Genomic DNA, 22356 nt, shown 5'->3' on the forward strand with positions numbered 1-22356 from the left:
TGGAGCACAAGTGAACACTGAGAAACGCAGATGATTTCCAAGGGCACGGGGTGACCCACAAAAGCAAGGACAATAATGTGCTATGCTTTGAGTTGGGTGAGACTTAATACAATTCATAAAGAAACAGAAGTCACAAATGAACAATACTGCAGCCTGAATCGTGGCATTAAGAAACATATCTCTCATCTTTCCTTGGTGAACCTTGAGCCACATGGAGGGGAAAATATACAAGCTTATGTGTTTTAAGAAAGTCAGAATTTGCCAAATTAACAAATGGTGGTATGTGTGTGTCAGCCGGGTGGGTAGCCAAGGAGAGAGTAGATGATTTGTAATACTACAAGACTCTTCATTTCTCAATGGGGGGTTTTCCTACCAAATTTGCACATAATACAATTTATGTTGATAGTAAAGAGCAAATCAACTTTTGAAGTGACAATCCTCTACAGATCATTGCTGTACTGATCATGAAGATTTTGGAGAGGCAACAGCCATATGGCTTCATGTAACAGAGACATTCGACACTTAAACCCTTCAAAGTGTAGCAGCTGCCATTAAGGAAGACTTATTAAGCATTCAGCTACTTTTTACTGGTGAAAATAAATAGCTGTTGTTCCTTCACTTTCTCATCTTTCTTTTTCACCATAGAAAGTACTGTGTTTGAACAAGAAAATGACCCAAGAGAAAGTACTGATAAAACTATTACCATTTAGTGAAAATTTAGTATTTTCAGGCCATAGTGCTAAATTCTTCACAGGTACTATTTAATCTTCAAAACAAACACTTTGACATAGGTTTTATTATTTCTGTTTTACATATGAGAAAATGGAAGCTCAGAATAGTTAATTAAACACATGTTATAGGAAGCTACAGAACTAGAATTTGAATTCTGGTCTAATATTAAAGTCTGGGACATAAGTACCAGGCTATTCACCTTGACTTTCAATTCATCTCAGGCTAAGATTCCCTGCTATACAAAGCAATCCTGTATTTCTGATTATAGTATTATCCCTGCCATGAAAACAACTTTCTTTTTTAGCTATAAAATAGGAACAAACAAAACAGATCAATTTTGTAGTACTATTACAAGGACTGGAGTTTATGTGTGTCAGATGTCTACACAATTCCTGGCCATAGTAAGTCCTCAATAAATGGATGCAATAACTATTATCATTATTATTCTTAAAATATCAATTTACTGCTTCAAACCACATGGCTTTGTGGTTCAAAGGGTACTTAGAGGACTTATATCCATGAGGAAAGAACTTTTGAACTAGCAAAGAAGGCCTTATCTTTGTACAAAGCAGGGATCCAATGTGGAAGGAAATTTTTTTTTGGTATATACATTCCTTTTAGGACTGGATTCACATCAGAAAAAAAATGTTTTTTTTTTTTTTTTTTAAAAAAAACCGAAACCAAAAGCCTACAGGAATGCCCCCAACAACCTTTCCAAAACAAACTCATTCTTCCTAATACAGAAAGATGCATTTCTAAGTCACTAATTAAGTCCACATTCTGCTCAGCTGGATGCAATTAAGGAATGAGACGTTTTGGAGGGCTTTGGGGGGCTCTGACCTGGCAGTCAGTCGACATGACCCAAATCGGCCAAAATGTAAATCACAGGCTGTGACACCGTCCTAGTCAAGAGCCAGGGCGGGGGCTCAGATGCACCCGGGCTGAACCAGACTCACCGTAGGTGAAGTAGGCCACTTCCGGCGGAAGTGAGACGTTGTGCAGCGTGTCGTCCTGCACGTACTGGTCCACGTACAGCTGGGCCTCGCTGGCCTTCAGGAAGGCCATGAACCGTGCGGTGAAGGAGGCCACGAAGATGGACAGCATCCCGAAATCCAGGAGGTTCCACAGGTGCAGCACGTACTCCCGCGGCCCCTCCTCCCAGATTTCTTTACATTCCGACCAGATCATTCCTGCAGGAGGGTGAGAAGGCCAGGACCGGTTTTCAGATCCCTTAGCATTTGTGTGTCAGCAAGAGGGCACGCAGGGAACTGGGATACGAAAGAAAATGTCAACTCTTTGGCGATAGGAATGTTGATGGCCAGAAGCAAACGGAAATGTGCCTTCAAAGAAAGGCTTCGAATCACGAGATCCTCGGATTGGGAGAGCACCTCACTGGTCCCTGTCCTTACAGACAATCCTCTTTTTTGGAAGAGAGAAAAGAGTTCTTAACTATTGATAGTTTGTTGGAGGCATAATAGGGGAAATATGGTTGCTGGCATTTACACATGGTAAACGTCTTAAGGGATCATTCAGTCATTGATTAAATGTAGGGAAACTGAATCTAGGAATTTCTTAAGGTACCATATATAACCTGAAACCCAGTTTTTCTAATTTACAGACTAAAATGCTTTCCTCTATATTTCTGTAACTGTTTCAATGAGCTTTAGTATGTGGTTATTAGGTTTTTGTTTTTGTTTTTTTTTTTTGTACCAGGAATTGAACCAAGGGATGCTTAACCACTGAGCCACATCCTCAGCCCTTTATTTTTTATTTTGAGACAGTGTCTTTAAGTTGCTTAGGGCCTTGATAAATTGCTGAGGATGACTTTGAACTTGCCATCCTCCTGCCCCAGCCTGTCAAGTTTCTGAGATTTCAGACATGAGCCACCCCCCACCTAGCAGTTATTAGTTATTAAAAGAAAAACAATTAGGGGCTGGGATTGTGGCTCAGCGGTAGAGCGCTGGCCTAGCACAAGCGGGGCCCGGGTTCGATTCTCAGCACCACATAAAAATAAAGGCATTGTGTTGTGTCCATCTACAAAAAAAAAAAAATTCTCTCTCTCTCTAAAAAAAAAAAAAAATTAGTTTTTAGTTTTCAGTTATTCGTTTTTGAAAAATAATTTATTGGATTTTAAAGGCATAAACTATGTTAATAGTTCCCCCATCCCTCTTCCAGTTCAGCCTTGTGAGGTGGCCTGGGCTAATACTTTGGTGGGTATTCTTTTAGATCTGCACTAATATTGTAGCTGCTTTGCAAATGTGTCTCAGGTGACTATCTTTCTACTTCTTAAGAGCCTCAAAGCTGAATTCCGACCCTGTGGAGACTGCTGTTAGTGACTACCAGTGGCAGAAATACCAACTATCCCAAGCTGGCCTCCCTATCCTTCCCATCCTTACTTTGTCCCTTCATTGCCCAGTACTCTCTACTGCATCTCTGACTCCTCTGGCAGTCATCAGTGATCACAGCAGTTCTGCACATCCTCCTCTGGTAGACTCTCAGATCCTTCCTACCCTTTTAATTTTCAACTCCATTCTCTTACCTCATGAAGTACAGGTCACATCATGGTTAACTTTCCTTTTCAAACACCTGCAATGTAGTCCTTATTTAACATCCAAATTCCAAAACTAGACTGTTGAACCTTTCGATCTTCCTCTATCTCCATACGTTCTGCACTCCAGCAGACCAGGTCTACCCATCAGTCCTCAAGAGTTCCACCCCCAGTCATTTACTTATGTACTTTTCTTCCTTTTCCCTACACCTCAAATGCAAGCACACTGACAGATACCCACATCACAATACAGTGGGCTTTGAGAATTCAGCTGCTGAAAAGCCTGGAGTCAAAGATGATGCTTGAGCAAACAGAGGATGATGGTGGCTCTACCCTGGCCAGAGTATGACTGACTTGGTCATAGGCCCAACTCTGGGTGTGTGTGAGTGATGAGCTGATTGCCTATACTCTTCTGGGATTCTGTCCAGGAACTGTTTTTGTCAGAATTTTTCCTTTTTATGGTGGAAATGGCCCATAAAATAAAAAGAATTGAAATGTTTTTCTAAGCAAAAAATAATTTGAGAGCAGCTGTTTAGAGAAGAGTCATGGCTTTGTGTGCTAAAGATCAAATTGGAGTTCCCACAATAGGAAATATCTCAAAACACTGCAGGTCTGTTTACAAGACTTCCCCCAACCCCTGCCTCCATCCGTCTCCATCCCTCCATCCTGCTTTAACAAAGCTACTTCTAAAGCATACCCTCTCAAAATTTGCATGATAATTCAATGAAGTCATATTTTTCTTAAAACACTGAAATATACTTTCATTTTGCCTGTTCAAATAGGTATTTTAAAAATGTTATTAGAAAAACCATTACAGGCTGGAAAATGTTTATTGCTTTCCTCTACCTCCAAATTAAAATTCCTAATGTTTTAGTGAAATTGCTTTTATCTGGGCCTTAGGAGAATCACAGACTATCACTTACAGTGATTGGCTTTAATTTAGGAAATCCTGGGTTCAGGTTATAGCTTCAACATTTAATGACAGTGTGACTTTTGATAAGTCCCTTGATTTGCTATGGGACCTCAGATTTTATATTTGTAAAATGAATGAATTGAGATTTTGGAGTAACTTCAAACACTTAAAAGCTCTTTGAAACTGAAATGCAAATTATGTACAGAAAACTGACTTTCCTGATGGGTAGAGTAACACCTCATTGGGCACTGCAAATCACTTTCTCCATGGTCAAATGTCTGCGTCAGTTTTCCTAGATTTATATATTAACTTACCCAGACTAATTTAAATTATTCCAAGGCCATAAGTAAAAGTAACAGGCCCAAGTGTTTGAGCAGCACAAACGCTTAATGAAAAAAGAAATGTGTGAAATTAACTACTTTAGTGAGTGAAATGAGGCCCCCTACTTCCAAGTTGCCAAGGGTAGTTTAGGATTTGATACAGGAGCTGAGCCTCAGGGTTTTTTTTTGCCTCCAGCATGCCAATCAAAGTATCCAGAGCCCAAGGGTTCAAGGGCTGTGGATACTGGGCTCTTGAGCCTCCTTCAGGCCAAATTCTCATCACTTAGGGATGCCTAGAGCTCAGAGAACAAGGTCAGAGATAATTAAGAAGGGGGCCTGGCCAAGGAATAGGCTGGGACTTGCCAGGAAGTCTCAGGGGAAATGAGTAGAGCTTCTGAGTAATGGCCTGCAGGCTGTGGAGATGGAGTTTGACAGCTAAAAAAGCATTCACTTCCATCCAGGCTCAGATGGCATTCAGAAGGGCTCCCCCTTCGAAGTCCTGTGAGGCTTAAATATGCCCAGTCTTTAAATGGTCATTGCTCCCAGGGGTTCCTCTTCTGCATCTCAGGGCCCCACATTTGCTTTTCTGTTCCCTCAGGCCAATTTCTTATCATTGGTCCAGGATACGGATGTTCTGTGAACTCACAGGAGGGCAAATATGCCTGGGAGTTCTGTATCCACAGGTCCTAATATACAAACACTATCTCAATAACCAGTCCTTTGAAAAACTCTGATCTCAGAAACTTTCAGGGTTTAAAAATGTCCTAAGAAAATTCCTTCTCTTTTTTGTCTTCTTTTCTAATTATAGTAGCCATCAGTTACTGAGTTCCTTCTAGGTACCAGGTCCTGTGCTAAGCACTTTATAAACACTGCATCTTCATACTAGTTGAATAGATAGTACTATGATTATCTCCACTCTACAGGTGAGGAAACTCATATATAAAGGTGGCAAGCAAGTTGTGCAAAGTCACACAGGCAGTCCAGGCTTCTTGTTGCCCACTGTGCTGACTCCACTATGCCTTTCACTAAGTACAAGCTTACAACGATGGGTCAGGAACTCACTTATCCATGAACCAGATGTTGACTTTCACTTCTGTGCCAGGCGCCATTCTGGGGATGCAACAATCAACATAATGGTAGTCTTTTGTAACAGTGGTTGACTTTAATTCTTTGAGTATAGCCCTTGCCATTCTGCCATGGCAACTCATTTTTAGACTGGACATGTTTTGTTCTTTTCCTCTCTCCCTGCTCCTCTCTAATCTCTCCCCATGCCTAATCTTAGTTTCTGGGAAACTGATTTACTTTTCTTCCCCATTTTAGGCATTTATCTGTCCTTGAGTACACATCTACCATAGGAGCAAAGTAATCTAGACTTTGGGGATTGCACCAGAAATCTCAGAAATGACTGTCTCCCAAATTAGCAAGTGAATTACTACTCCAACAGAGGATACATGTAATGTAGCCTTTTAATCACCTCTTTAAAAGGCCCTGTTCCTGCTGATCGGCAGAATTGCAGTCTCTAGGACAGGAGTCCACTGTGTTTCTCCTTTGCTAGGTAAGAAATAAAACTTATTTTTCCTCAAATCTGTGTCCTTGTCATTGGATTTGCATTGGGGACAAGGACTGAGATTTTGGTAACATTTTCCTAGTAATTTAAGTCTAGTGCTGGAGACAGATGTGTCCACAGGTCACAGTGCTATAGGGTGACAGATGTTGTAATGAAAAATGTTCAGGAAAGTCAACATTACTGTCATATGACCTTGGCATACCATATATCCATTGACTCAGTGGAGGCGTGAGTTCATGAAGGGGGTGACACTTAGGGCGAGGGACAAGTGGTTGACTAGGTGAAGGGGCAAGGGCTGGCAAAATGTTCCAGATGGTGGCCATAGACATAAGGGGGAGTAGGTCTTTCCAGGGAACTGAGGTGCTCCATAAGATTCAAGGGTCAGGCAGTAGCTGCAGGTGAGGCCACTGAAAAGCTCTCTTTTAGGCAGTGCTAAAGAGGCTGGGGTTAATTCTGGGTGCCTGGGAAGCCCCTAAATGTGATACGCAGGGCAGCCACATGGTCTGGCTTTCAGGAATGAACTTTGGAAAATTGATTGGGATATTTTGTTAGGAAAACTTACCTAGATGTAAGTGGAGACTGTTAAAATAACTCAGTGCACATGACTTTATAGTTTTACTCTTGGTCAAGCCTAAGAGTGTGATTTTGGAGCTAAGATGTAGCACTGCCCTCAGTGGGTTGGGGTGAGGCAATAGCTAGACTTTCATATTTTACAGATGTGGAAACTGAAATCCAGAGAGGCAAGGCCACTAAAGAGAGGGGGACACAGTCAGGACTGGGTTTCCTGACACCTGGTCCCAAGCTCATTCCCCTAACACTTTTTTGTTTTGCTAGAACTGGACATTTGCATTTCATTCCAATTAAGTGTTCAGTACTGTAGCATCTGTTTAAGAAGACACTGACAGTTTTTCTAGGAGATTGGGGCAGAGTGAAATAATTCTATTCCTGGATGGAGGAATTACATGCATTAGGAGAAGTTTCCTGACCTCCAAGCCTGTAATCGCTTTCTGGGAACTACTAACATTTTATATACTCCCCTGATGAGCGTCTCTAGAGATACATGCTCCAGTTGAGAAGCTTATTATAAGCTCTTCAACTAATCTGGAGTCACTATGTGTAATCAGGTAATAAACATAGGCCACTGATGTTGGGGACTCTTCAGGCTGGAAGGAGTGATAGTCTCTGGTTCACTTCATACTCTGCAAAGCCACTCATCTGATAGTTCTACAGAACATATGTGCCTACCAGTAAATTTGTCCTTTCTTCCTCGGTCATGCTTCTTACTTGACATCCTTGATGTTGTGTCCTCCTGGATTTTCTTCTACCCTGCTGGCTATATATTCTAAGTCTCTGTGTGGCCTTAACCTCTCCATCCCATGCTTTAAATATCTTGTGTTGACAGAAGTTTCTAAAATTCTGCTGATAACCAGGAAAAGCATTTGGAGTGAAGGAAGAACATATTTCTAATTGGGTTTAACTCTCCTGTGAAATGATACAGCAGAAGAGGGATAATCTATATGCTCAATAGGAGGAGGTTGGGGATATGGTTGAGTACTCTTATGTGGCCACTGAAAGAGGTCATTGAGAAAATTAAATGTCCATATGGAGAGAGGATTACAATTAAATAGAAGATGATAAGAGCAGCTGCAAATCTGTATGACTGCAGAAATAATTTTAATTTAGACAAGAAACAAAGAGCATTCTTATAGTCTTGTCAGAGGTGGTAACTATTATGAAGAAAATCAGAGAAGGGAGGAAAAACAGAAGAGAAGGAAGTAGGGTATGGAGACTTGCAATTTTAAACAGGTTAATTCAAAAAAGGTCTTATTTTCAGAAGGGGGACTTTTGAGCAAAGACCTGAGGAAGTAAGGAGTGACCCACACAGCTCCTTGAAGGAGGAACTCGCCAGGCACAGGGGTCAAGCCTCGGCAGGACTTCTGAAGCAGAAGCAGTGAGGCAAGGAGACCAGTGGGCCTAAGACAGGGTGAGTGAGAGGAAATGTGGTGGGAGGAACCATAGAGATGGGGCAGAGAGCTGAGGGCATTATAGGCCGTGTGATAACACTAGTTGTCACACCGAGGCAGATGGGAAACTACTGAAGAGTTTTTGAGGTAGAGTGACAAGATATGAGTACCTTTTAAATGGATCACTTTAGTTCTTGTGCAGAGAACAGATTGAGGCATGGGAGTGGGAAGGGCAGAAACTGGGAGACTTGGATAAGGTCATTCACCTTTCTATGGTTAAAACCTCCATCCCTGCATGGAGCAGTTTGGACTTGTTGGGTCCCAAGCTTCTCTTCAACTCTAGAGCTGATTCTGGCAAAGAGGGAACAATGACTCGGGTCTTTTCATAACCAGTTTGTACGAAGTACTACAGTTATGAGTGTGATATGTCATGGGGAGAGAGGTCTGTGGAGTTGTCTTTCTAACTGATTCAAGGCCTTCCTGACCGTGTCTGGAAACAGAATTCTAAGATGCCATCAGCAGGGGCCTGGTACAACTTTATGCTCTGCTACTTTTGAGCAGAGAGTGGATTAGATGTTAGATCCCACATGGACCAGCAAAAAGAGCCTTCTGTATGAACACAAAGGTTATCTCTTAAAGTTCATCATGATTATTTTTGTCATAATTAAAGAGCTCCAGAAGATATTTAGAACAAGATAATACTAGTCCTATTTATAGTTGCTTCCTTAGAACTTGACATAATGCTTAATAACTAAATGCTTAATGCAAATGCTTAATAACTAAAACATATTTATTGAGAAAAAATGGATAAAATAGAAAATATCAGAAAGAACATCTACATGTTCCCACCACTGCATCCCTACACAACACACCATCTGCACTATGCCTTCACCCTCCCTCCTGTTACAATAAATGAAGGGTCCATGTTCCTGTTAAGGCCAAATACTCTAATTGGACACTGGATCTCATTGCTCCACCTGTTCAGGAACTTTGCTTCCAAAGCTGATGGTCCATCTTCAGATCTCATGTTATTTGAGCCATCAGCAGTATCTGACATAAAGGATCACTCCCTGGTTCTTGACATAGTTACTTTTGGGTCACCACTCTCTTGGTTATCCTTTTACCTCATCTCTTTTTCTGGATACTTCTCATCTTTCCATACCTAAACCATTGGCTTGATCCTCAGTCATCTGTCTATATTCAAAGTGAAGGTGATCTCATATAATTTATGTAAATATACCCATATGTCCAATTTTTTGTTTCCAGACTCATTTCTCTTCTGAACTTCATACATATATATCCATTTGTTATTTGATGTTTACTCTTAAATGTCTAATACATAGATCTCAAGCTGAAGTCTTGATTTCCATTTCTCTTCCCTGTCCAAACTGATTTTTGTCTGGTCCTATCTTAGTAAATGGCTTTGTACTATCCCATTGCTTGAGCTAAAATATTTGGAATTGTCTTTGCTCTCTTTATTTCACATCCCACATATAATACAATAGCAAATATTATTGGATTTTATCTTCAAAATATAATCACCATCTCCTGCCCCCTTACATTAACAATTTACCACTTGGATAATTGCAGTGGCTTCCTAACTGGTCTGTTGCTTCTGCTATTTGTCCCACAATCATATGTTCTTAACACAGCAGTCATTGACTCTTTACTGAATTCACATGATGTTATTTCTGTGCCCAGAATTCTGCAAAGCTCTTCTCCTGCCTTCATCTCTACTTTTCTCATCTGTATTTATGTACTCTAGCCACATTAGTCTGCTTGATGTTCTTTGAACATGTCCAGCTTGTTTTGGATTCTAGGCTTTAACATATACTGTTCCTTCTGCCTAGAATGCTTTTCACCTTATCAGAGAAGGGGGATAAGTGTACCTGCTCCTATCTGCTCAATTACTCTCAGAGGGTAAAATATGAACAGAGATCTGAAGGAAAAGAGGAAGCAGGTCATGCTGTTACTTATTCAACATACCTCTCTCAATCAGAGGCATTTGTTACTATTTGGATGTATGAAGACATTAAGAAATTATTAATTTTCTTTTAAGTTTGATAATGTTTTTCTGGTTATGCTTTAAAAAAAGCATCCTGATTTCTGTTACCAGCCACTCTGGAATAACAGAAGAAAAAAAGAAAGAATTATTTTCAGACATTGGAGACAGCATAAGTCTGTGATTCCTAAATAATGGGAACCATGAGGTAAGTCATATGAGGACACTGGCTCTCTTTCTGAAAGCACATTCCAGTCTGCCATGCATAGGAGGGGGCCCAGAAACACAGCAGGCAGTCTCACTGAGTGAAGAGGCTGAGATTAGAGCTCAGGCAGAGCTCCAGAGAGAAGGGTACTGTGCAAACACAAGCAAGCAAGCAAGCCAATCAACAAACCCCCCTGAAGGAAACAAACAAAAGATTCCAGAAATTTAAAGAATTTGAATGTTCTTGAATATTAAGTCATAAAAACAAAAAGTGGATTCCACAGACAACAGTCAGAGAGCTATAAGTTGGACAATTTCTAGAGCTCTGACCATAAGAGCTGAGAATCTTTACTGACCACCAGGACTTTCAGTAGAGACCTCAGAAGTGAATTTCCATAATACAAAGGTAAACAATCCTTAGCTTCTCCAGATCCACTCTAAGAAGGAATGGAAAGGAATGAAAATGATGTTCAAATATCCTTTCAGAATAAAGTAAAACACTCTTTAATCTTTTCCCCTTGTAGTGTACTAAGGATTGAAACCAGGGCCTCACACATGCCTGGCAGTGCTCCTCCACTGATCTACACTGCAGCCCCACTCTTTAATGGAAGACAATTGCTATGATTGAGTATGGTTCAAAACTCACATGATCCCCAGTGTGTTGGGAGATGGGGCCCCATGTTAGGTGTTTGGGTTATGGGGTCCTCATGAATGAACTGATGCTTTCTCACACGAGTGGATTCTTGCTCTGTGGGACTGGATTAGGTACTGTGAGAGTGAAGTTTTATAAAAGTGACGTTGCTCCTAGTGTTTTCTCTCCTTCGTGCATGCCCACTTGCCCTTCCACTTTCCACCACAAGTTGACACAGCACAAGGCTGTCAAGCAGATGCAGCTGCCTTATCTTGGACTTCCTAGCTTCCAAAGGTGTGAACCAAAATAAACCTCTTACACAAATAATGAGAAAATGTTACCCTCTAAATTGTAGATTTATATTTATTATCAAGATTTTAGGTATCTGAAATAACAAAAATATCTTTTAAACTATACAATTTTATATCCTTTTTTTGGAAGCAGAACTTGATTTCCTAAGGCTTTCAGGAGACATTTTTAAATGATCAAAATAAGGTTTCCCACGCAAACCATTTTACAATCATTTTAAATATATTTTTAATGAAAAATACTTAACAAATTTTCCCCCAAACATTTCCTTTCAAAATTGGGAGTTATTTTACAAGCCTGTGCATTTTAAACACTAGCTCACATAAAAGCTGACTTTGACTTTCTTGTTGGTCATCCACTTGCTATTTTGTCTGCCAAGAGTATATTCATGAGGGGAGGTTGAGTTCAGAAATCAGAGTTTAATAATGGCCTATTATAATTGAAGGGGGGGAGAACAAAAGAAAGAGCAACTTGCTTACCTAAGACCCACTTCATGATGAGCATTTCTGTCCAGGAGAACTGTGTAGTTTTCACTCTGAAGATCTGTTTTGGGTAGTCTGTGAAGGTTTCATTGGGCAGGGTTTTAACACCTTCAAATCGGTCGGACGCATTTACCACTAACAGTCCCAAGAAGATTGTAAAAGAAACTGCATGGGCTACAAACTTCATGAAAGGGCTCCTCAGGGTCCGTCCTAGCTGAAAACAAAATGTGCACAAGATGTGTTAAACTGGCAGCTCTAGGTGGGTGTAGGTCTTTCTTTAAAACATTGATTTCATCAAACCAGAATTTAACCAGAGAATCTTCCATCTTAGACAGACTACTAACTGAGCCCAGACAATGTTTTCTCTTATATATAAATGTGAGATGCTGCTTGACCAAATCTATTTAATACTGACCTCAATTTTTTCCCTATTTAACAGTCTTAGAGGGGCTAATAGAAAGGAATGGAATACACTGATGTGTCATCATGTTACATCTGATTGAATAGACACTCTTGTCTGCATGGATATGATTTTTATGTCCTTCAGATCTGGGAAAAAATAATATGTCTGAATAGAATATACAATTTCAAAAGATATATTTGAGGTATGTTCTTTTGCTGTTTAATTGGGATTTATGCTTAGATAGTTTTCAACCTTTCTTCTATCTTGATTAACTTTTTAAAAATCTATCTATTTCCTGCTAGGTACTGCTTTAACTGTGTTCCCACAAAATTTGACATTGAACACTTTCATTGATAATTATGCACATTTAAAAATTCTCTTTTTATTTAATTTTCAACTTAGGTATTATTTTCTTTTCATACAAGTAGGACTTTATTTTTTCCTGCTTTCAAAAATTCTAACTTTACTATGGCATATTTACAGAACATAGACTATGCTATTATTTTAAAATTTATTCAAGTTTTTCTTATGGCCTAGTGTTAATTCTTCATTCCACATGAGTCTAAAATAGTCCAAAATTTGCCCTATTTGGGAGCAAGTTTTGGTCACATTTTCTCAGATCTCAGGGCATCCCATCCAAAGATCACTTAGATCTTTGAGGGCTAAATTAAGGGCTATACATTGAGTCCTTACTGAATCCCTATTAATAAACTTACTTGGGTCTCTTCCTGGTCACTGTTGTCATCCTCATTTAAGCACCAAACCTTAGCCCCCATCCGGGCACGGTGATAAGACAAGAGCTAAGAGGGAAATATTTTCTGAATCTCAGCTCCTTCTCTAGAGAAGATATTCAGTTATAATCTGTGACTGATTAATTGATGTTCACGCTCTGCCTCATTCAGGAGTCCTAGAGTGAAATGTCACCCAGGAGCTAGAGTATTAGTACAACAGAAAATCAATTATGGGGGCTTATCTAGGTAAAATTTTCCTAATTATGACTATGTTCAACATAGCATTTGTAAATCAGATGCCCTGATAATGTTCTTTAAATGTGCTTCAGTATGATAATCATCTCCTTTTAATTCTAGTCTTTCGTATAACATGATTTATTATGATTTATTATGAGTCTGATGACAGAACTATCAACTATAATATATATATAACTATAATATATATATATAACTATAATATATATATAACTATAATATATATATATAACTATAATATATATATTTGTACTGCAAATTGAACTCAGGAGCACTCAGCAACTGAGGCATATCCCCAACCCTATTTCATATTTTATTTAGAGACAGGGTCTCATTGAGTTGCTTAGTGCCTTGCTTTGGCTGAGGCTGGCTTTGAACTTGTGATCTTCCTGCCTCAGCCTCCCAAGCTGCTGGGTTTACAAGCATGAACCACCTGTAATATTTTTAAGAAGCTGCTTTTATCTTTTAAAAAACCCTGTATCTCAGATCCAGACAAAGGAAATCCCTGATTGTGTTAGAAGTTACTTGAGTTCACATGCATATTGTTGTATGATATTTGAAATAACTTTAGAAATGTAAACAGTTGCTTAGCTGATAATCAAAGGCCCACAAACATCTTACAAATGAAATTTGTATAAACTGTAATGTTTATCTTTGTTATTTACAAAAATAGAGACTGTAGTATAGTTTTGGCAATAGGCAGATGTACTAATTTCAGAAGGCAGAAACTAAATGAAAGGACTAATAAAAATATCTCACATAAATTCAGTAAAAATATGAATCAATTCAAGTCTCATTTTTTATATGATATTAAATATCCATTTTGAAATTCTCAGCATTTTAGCTAATGATGTTGGCATCTTGGAGCCCCATTTCCCAATCAGGACCGTGGAATATTTTGGTGTACCCAGGAGATATCCTTAAATAGTCTTTTTATCCTTAAATAGTCTTCACATTGTTTCTTATTATTGTGTCACAACCTCATTCAGGACACAGTAATAATGGAAAATATAAAAAGACCTTAGGAGGGGAGTTGGAGAGGAAAGGAGAGGACAAGGTATCCCCATATCTTGTATTCACAACAGATCCATAGGAATATCATAAAAAGATAGGACACTTGGACATAGACATAGCTCTTAAGGGATTGTCAGCCAATTTTCCTGACCCTTTGTCTATGGACTCTACATGTGTCTTCTATTGATCTGGGGTACACCTTTCCATCTTCTTCTCATCCAGGTGAGGCATCAGATTGAATACATTTGTGACTAAATCCAAGCTGACCTTGGGATTCCCTAGAAGACCTTGGTACTAGAGATTTACGTTCTCTTTGTTACCTCTTTCAAGTTGGTATCCTATGGCAGAAGATGAGTGTGTATAAATCATTAGTGCAAAATGTAAAAAACAAACAAACAAACAAACAAAAAAAACCCTGATAACGCCCTGTGGTGATTTGGAAGGTTACCCTGGGTTCAGTTCCCACTTGATCTAGGTCATAGCGAAGAAAAGTGAGACTAGGAATTGATTTCTGTTTCTTTTTGTTTTTCTGGGACAATGCATCTTTTTAACTGGTAAAATTTTGACAAAGGTCAGATGAAATCCAGTTATTTTAGTGGCTTTCTTTTTCTTTCTGTGTAAAATTTCTTATTTTACACATTAAGACAATTTTTGAAGCAAATTACCCTTGGAGAAAATGTTCCCCTTCACAAGACCATCAGATGAGCCAAAAGAAAAAAAAATTCAACCAATATGTGCCAACAGCTTTTAGTTATGGAATCATTAAAACTGGGTCAGGTCACAGCTTTTAAAATGGATGTTAGAGCTTTGGCAAATGTAGTTGTCCATTCCGCCTGCAGTGCAGAACCTGTGAGTCTGACAACGTGCTAAAAGCAGCTTAGGACCTTATTAGCTGAGAACATCACAGAAGATATACGTCTGTAGAATCTAGTCTCTGGCTTGCCTCAGACTTCCTGGGCACTATTCTTTTACTCTGAGAAATATATGAATTTGAGAGCAACTGAGTAGTGCCCTTGAATTGGTTCCAAACAAGTTACATTCACAGATACTCAGGGATGGGCACCTGCATTTACTGGTTGGCATAACTTTGTTCCATGCCACTGGACTGTTGACCTTAACCACTAGTGTAAGCACCTGGTGGTCTGAGGGTCTCCTATGCCAAGAAAGTAACCAATGACCATGGTTTCAGTAGATCACAAGGATAAATGTTTCCTGTACCTCTTTCTAGTCTTATACCACCAGAGTCTCCCTCACCAAATGTCAACCTCACTTTCAGCCAGATGCCAATGATCTCAAGCTCAGTTTATAAGGGCTCAGTTTATAAGTTGGAAAGTTGAACAGATGCAAACTTTGGAATCATTCCAAAAAGAAACGTACTTCTTTAAAGTCTAGTTGTTCTAAATATTAGAAAGATCCTGGTTAAATTACTGGTAGATTCCTCAATATGCTTCTTCTAAATTCTTATTCAAAATGTCTAACCTAGGGATCAGGAATCTCCCCTTTTGAGGGGAGTATTCATTTAGGTGTCTCTAATCAGAATATATACACATTTTAATGTGAAGTCACAGTTTGTTCTGTGGGCTGAAGAGGTGCTGAGTGATAATGGAATTTACACGGTGAGACTTTTAATAAAAGAAAAGGAAAGGATAGAGTTTGTCCTTTAGAGGTTTTCTTTTCTCCTTTCTAGAAAAGTTCTTCCAGCTCTAACATTCCAAATCAAGTCTTAGGTTAAGATGTGTACAGTAGGCATTGAAGGTCATAATACTGTTGATGTAACCAGAGAATTATGTGTGTGCATGTGTGTGTATATGTAGTGGCTATGGGCATATTTCTGGAGTCAGAGATCCCAGGTCTCAATCACAGCTCCATAGGTTTTTGGCAAGTTGCTTAAACTAGTGTCTTAGTTTCTTCAGTAAAATGGAGACAAAATAGTACCTCCTGCACAGGATTGATGCAAGCAATGAATTATGCAATAATTATGCAATTATGCTCAGGGAATCCCCTCAAGGGAAATTTAAAAGAGACGTGACTAATTCTTGAAAAGCTCACATTAAAGGATTCATAAAAATCAAACCCATACAGAGTTCTTCTATGCTTATGCCATGAGCCTATTTGCGGTACCATCCATGTGCAACATGATGTGGGACACTAAAGGTGATGAAAATAAAACAGAGTACAAGAGTTGGTCCTTTCCTTCAAAGTTGTTGCTTTCCTAGTGGGAGAGATACAGGCCAAAAACTGTGGTAGGAACTATGTGGAGAGATGAGGAGTAATGTTGTGGGACTCAGACTGGGCTCAGTATGAAAGTGACCAGCCTCTGGAATTCTTAAGTCCTATCCCAGCAGAGTGGACTATCCTTTTGGACTGAGGGGTAGAAGTATTATCAGTTCTCTATTGCTTGGCACAAATTTCCCTCCATGGCTACCATTCAAAAAATTGTATTGTGATTTTTCTGTAATTTTTCTGTTATCTTCCTGGTACGAGTGAATGTTGGGTAGAGGCCTTTGGAGTCACTGTCCTCTCTTACTTGGTTGCTAGAACATGTGGTTTTAAGTATAGATCTTTAAAAGCTGCTTGCTTATTCATGCCTTTCTCACTAGAATTTCTTGTTTGGGACAATGGAGGGGGATAATGACAAACACTTAGATATGCCTTTAAGCAAGAGTTATGTGGCAGTAAGGATAAGATTGCACACTACAAAGATAACAGGTCAAATTCTAAAGTTGTTTACAGCTCTCCCTTCCTGATTTCTGGGACTAATTTTAGGGATAGCTAAATAGCTAAGGTATGGTAATGGAGAGAGTAGCTTTTCCTGTCATACTTTTAGAATCAGAACTTGTGCAAGTCTCAATGTTTTCATTGTGCTGAGTTCTGCCCCAGTCTACATGCAGTTGAGACACTGAATCCTTGAGGATGACTGTTATTCTTTCAGCTCTGAGACTTTAAGCAAACAATCTAAATTGTAAATCAGAATGAAACAGCAAAGGATGGAGAATAGGCTAATCAGCCATTAAGGCCCTTTGGCCTTGGGGCTTTTGATGAGAGGATAGAGAACTCTCTAGGAAAAAATGTCTAACTACACACATCCATGTGATTAGGAACTCACTGTTCTCCCAGCGGCCTGTCAACCATGTTGGTAATAACAATGAGAAATGATAAATAAAACAAAATCACTATTTTTTCTTGACCCTGACAAACCTGTCCCATGCTTCATGTGTGCACCTACCACCATATGTACTCATCTGTGACTTGGTTACCCTCTTCAACCAACATTAATAAACTGGCTCCTGTTGACATCCTTAGTCTTATACCCCCTTATTTAACTGCCTTCCTTAGGGACCCTCAGGAACTTAAAAGAATATAAAAATAGAGTTGACAGCCTTGAGAATCTAATAGGAAATAAATAATGAGTTAATCTTGGCAGGCTAATCAAGTAATTTTGTTGTTCCTAATAGTTCCTAAATTAGAACTGAAACTATTAGGAAGTAAATGCACCATTAAGTTGAAAACAGAAATTCCAACATTTGCTGATATTGATGGACATCAGCCAGTTGATGAAATTTGGCAGTAGTGGTTTATAAATATATTTGTAAAAAATATCAAGGTCTAGTTTCTTAGATGGAGGTGTAATAATATCATTAAAACATGGAATCCCTGGAATGCACTGTATTTTTCATGAAACTACAGAAATAGACAGACATAATGGCAATGACCCCATTGGGAGGAGGAATACCAGCCCATTAGCAGACTTCTTCACCATGCCTTCCTCCTGGGAAGACATGGTCTTCTGCACATCAGGAGTCCTCAGAGAGGGCTGGTTTTGTCACACGCTAGATGTGACCTCTCTGTAATTCCCAGTAATAACTTGAAAAGACTTCTTTCTAAGTGGTGAAAGGAAAAACTAAAAATATCTTCACTGTTTCATCTGTCCTTTGGCTGCCTCAGAGCATGTTCAAAAAGCTCTTTAATGAGGCAATCTTTCCTTGTTATGAATGATGCCACCAAGAGTCATCTTAATACCACAGATGAAGACTTGTCACTCAGCCATCAACATGCCCCAACCCCTGCATTGAGCTCAGACCTGAATCTACAAAGTACACCGAAATGACAAGTGCCTTAATGATCAGCCCATGTTTATCTTGAGTGCTTTAAATTTTAGTCTAACTGGAAGTTTTGGGAGCATCAAATGTCAATAAGACAAGTATTTGAACAAAGGAGAGAAAGCCCCAGTCATGGGCCAAAACTTTCCTGTAATCATTTCCTTCAGAATGTTCCAGTAGACTGCTACAGATCTGACCCTTATCCCCTTTAGGGTGGTAACAGTTTCCTGGATTTACTGGGCCTGAGAAATTCCAGAATACCCTTCCTGTACTACATACGTTTTTGGTGGGTCTTATATGCATATTTGCCAAGATTCTTCTCAAACCTACCAAAAAGCTAAAAAAATTTCATCAGCAGCTGGAATATCATTTTTTTCTGAATTGTTTTCCATGCTACCAGGCAGGCAGAGGCAAATCAGTTTGCTGTTGTTGACTAGTTCCAGGTTCTTGGAAGCTGTCATATTTAGTTTTGTAGCAAAAGTGAGGATTGGCAGCATTTTCTCCACAATGCTGTTATTTTAATGATTGAAAAGCCTAGAATCAGTTTTGAGGCTCAGAGAGAGTATAGGCAAGTGTCTCTATCCATGCAGTCTCTGGGTAAAGGCCAGGATCCAATTTCCACTACATACTAGATGATTCCAGCATCAAAACACGTGCCTGCAACCAATGACCAGCTCTAGTCTAGCTCTAAATCTGATTAGTTTCTTTTTGTTTTCTGAGCTTTTTTTTGTCCATAAAAAAAGACAGAACAAAAGTGGTTTTATCTACATATGTATTATTATTTAGAAGTACATAGCATGAGACTACTGTAGAAACAGAATTCTCAATAAATATAAGGTCACATTCTGTGAACACTCAGTATTTGGCTTTTATTTTCAATATTGTCCATAGAAGACAGTGTTTGAGGCCTGGCCTCCCTCTATGATTCCTAACTGACTCTGAGACAGTCAAATCATTGCCTGCCTGGTTAGGTGGCCTCTGCTGCACCCCTGGAGCCTTAGGCCCATTATTCTGGACTGAGTTCTCTATAAATGGACTTGACAAGAGGGTCAGCTCACTGGTGACATTTTTATTAAGCACATTAGCTGATCAAATTTCCTGTGGATCTAATCTCCCTGTAGTCATATTTTCTCTTGAGTGTTGATTACCTTAATTTCTTTAAAAATCTATCACTAGATAAATGTAGCTTTGGACCCTTTAAAAACAATCTTAAACCCATGAAACATATTTTAAAATCTTTGCATGCTTTGGTTTTCTAGACACTAACTCTTGCCCTGAGCTGGAGTACTGGTTCTTTTTATGGCTTTGGACCAAATGGCTGGGCTATGGGGTGGGTAATAGAACAGGCAGTGGGATAATTTGGCACCTGGAAATACCATTCCTCTTGTCTTCAGTTGTCCCTTGACATATTCTCTTAAAAACCAGCCCTGCACTTTTTGAGGTCATATTTTGCCTTTTTTCTCTTGTAACCTAATTAATTGCTCATGAGGGCCAGAACATCATCAAGGAGGCTAGGAAAACAAGAACAATGTGGCAATGGGTCTGCAGTGCCTCAGAATGAGCTGCAATTTAATTCTCAGCCTGCTAATTCTCACTTCTGAACCGACTTCAATGAAGCATATATGTTATAATGTAATTGAGGGAGTGAAAAGAAAAGTCCATGAAAAGGACTTAGCAAAGAAAAAGTACTCAAAAAGTGCTGGCTATTACTATTACCATAATTATGATGATTGTATTATGGGTTTGGAGGACATACTTAGCACATTGCATAATTAGAAGAAGAAAAGTGCCTTTATTCTTTCTCTGTTCTGTTATGGATCCATTTAGATTATACCTCACATGTTTAAAATTTCCCATTTTGTTGCTCTTCTCTCTTTAAAAATGATGATTAAAAAACAGGTTTTAACATTTTTCCCTCTTACATGACTTTCTACTTTTGCTAGATATCTTAGAACTATTATCTTTTAAAATTTAGTTTGGTTCTTGGGCTGGAACTCTGGGCCTACTCTCATGCTAGGCAAGGTTTCTACCACTGAGCTACATCCCCAGCCCAGGACTATTATTCTTCAATAATAGTGGGAAAAGATCAGTGCTGATTTGAACAACATGAACTTCAGGTCATGCTAAGAAGAGAGAAGAAATAACTGCAAACGACATGCACCTTAAGCAGTCTGTACCTTGCTGCAGGGAGCAATCCAATAGGCTATGGCGAGAAAAGGGAGGCCTATGGAGACTCCAAAGACAGCCAGGAATTTCACAGCGATAGACTGTTGACGTAAGCCTGAGAGATTTTCATACCACATGGTAAGCAATTGCTGCTGACAGTTAGGATGAGCAACGAACTGTAAAAACAAAACAAAAAACAAAAACAAAACGCAACAGGAAAATGGCATTGATAGCACTTGAACAGTATACAATTTAGAAGTAACTTGGGGCTGAAGTGTTTGACCTGGGGGCGACCTGAGCATTGAAGCTGGGTAGCTGGGGCAGGTACTTGCAGGGGTAAGTGGAGATGGGCGGGGCTTCTGACTCTGGGATGCTGGGGAGCTTTGTGTTACAGCCAGAACCCTTGTAGGTTGGGCTGGCTGAATTAGTCCTTTCCAAAGTGAGGCCCAGGAGAAGCCTCAGCCACAGAAAATGATAGTCAGCTTTTGTATAAATGCTTGTCTTTAGTTCAGGCTATATATCTGATCAGGGGAGATTTATCTCTGGGCTCATTTGGAAAACCACACAGAGGAATGATTGGATCATTACTAGGGGTTTGGAGTCAGATTTTGGGTTTGGATTTTGCTCTGCCATTTACTAGCTGGTGTCCTTGTGCCAGCTATTTAACCTTTGTGAACCTTAATAGTCTCATCTGCAAAACAGAGTTTATCAGGTCATCTTATAGGATTAAATGAGATACTTTAGAAAGGTACCCTTCTCTTTTCCTATGTGGTCTAAGGAAAAACAATTACAGTGTTTCCAGAGAACATTTGAAAATTCCTCTGTATTTCGTCATTGCATCTCAGTGGCGTTCAGCTTGGATCCATGGAGTTCTCGTGGTGTGCTGGAGCACTGGCACATTTTATTCCCAGGTAATACCTTTCTTTTGGGACATCATGCAGTCTCTCACCACCATCTTCCTCCCTTGGAACTTCCCTGCCCTAATGCTCAAATTACAAGTTGGACCTCTTGTGACCATCTGATATTGTGTGGCCTCGTCGCTAGATACCTATGATAGTTTATTTGACTAGGGATAGAACCTTGATCTGAACTGGGCCCATAAGGTTTTCTCTTTTAGGTATTTGGAAGTATGATGAAAGAGGCAGTTTATGTAGTAGGCAGTTAACATGTACCTGGGGAGATCTGGGCAGCTGTGTTCTGAGTAGACTAGTTAGCAAAATAAGCTAGTTGAAAAGAGAAAGGAGAATGAAGATGTGAAGAAGCTGAGATAGTGTCTGACCCAGCTCCACTTTGCTCTTTTGAGCCCTGAGATATCCTTATATTCATAGACAAAACTTCCTTTTCCCACTAGATCTAGCATATAGGCTTGATTTGCCACAATCAAAACACCCCTTTTCTGCAAATAGTTTTTACCACTTGGCCATTTGTTCATTTGACCCTGTGTCCTAGCCAGTATAAACTGGCAATAGGCAATATTTAAGTAAAATTTATGGGAATAAAGTTTAAATTTGAGAAAATTATAAACATTAGCTTATTTTTCCCCATGTCAGGAAAAGGTATTATTTGCTTTTGTCAGGCCTATCCTTTGGCTCTACTCTGCATATCCAATAGATAGGGGTGCTATTGGGACCCATGGACTAGAAAGACTAGACTGGATATTTTTTGAAAAAACTTTGAACTGATTACCCCAGAGTATAATGTGCCCATTTCATCTCATTTACCATTTTGGGTATTAAGAGAACATGTACAATGATTTCTGGGAAATGTAAAACATTCTCTTTTCATTATAAGAACAATATAAATAGAGCTATTTTAGAATTTTCAATGCAGACATGTTCTTGTTTCTAGTTTCTGGGAGCTCACGGTAGCAGCAAATGATCTGCAAGGACACTATCAAAGGTTTATTGGGCTCTGCAGCCTCTGATGTTACTATTACATGAATATTAGATGCAAGCAAATGAGCCTTCTTTTGTAGCATTATTGGACTCATAGCAACTAACTATTGTGGTCTTTCC

The 22356-nt window shown here is 39.3% G+C and overlaps 1 protein-coding gene across 1 annotated transcript in view; it reads right to left on the reverse strand.

The window, feature by feature from the left end:
* Trpc7 (transient receptor potential cation channel subfamily C member 7) overlaps positions 1-22356 on the reverse strand; it is a 140324-nt gene that overhangs the window by 31876 nt on the left and 86092 nt on the right. Inside the window, exons 4-6 of the mRNA XM_015488785.2 lie at positions 20353-20517; positions 11670-11886; positions 1689-1922 (exon numbers count right to left, since the gene is read on the reverse strand). Coding sequence (XP_015344271.1) covers positions 1689-1922; positions 11670-11886; positions 20353-20517 — 616 coding nt within the window. The remainder of the gene's footprint in view (positions 1-1688; positions 1923-11669; positions 11887-20352; positions 20518-22356) is intronic.

The sequence above is a fragment of the Marmota marmota genome, unplaced genomic scaffold (genome assembly GCF_001458135.2).
Source record: "Marmota marmota marmota unplaced genomic scaffold, marMar, whole genome shotgun sequence".
NCBI classification, from domain to species: domain Eukaryota; kingdom Metazoa; phylum Chordata; class Mammalia; order Rodentia; family Sciuridae; genus Marmota; species Marmota marmota.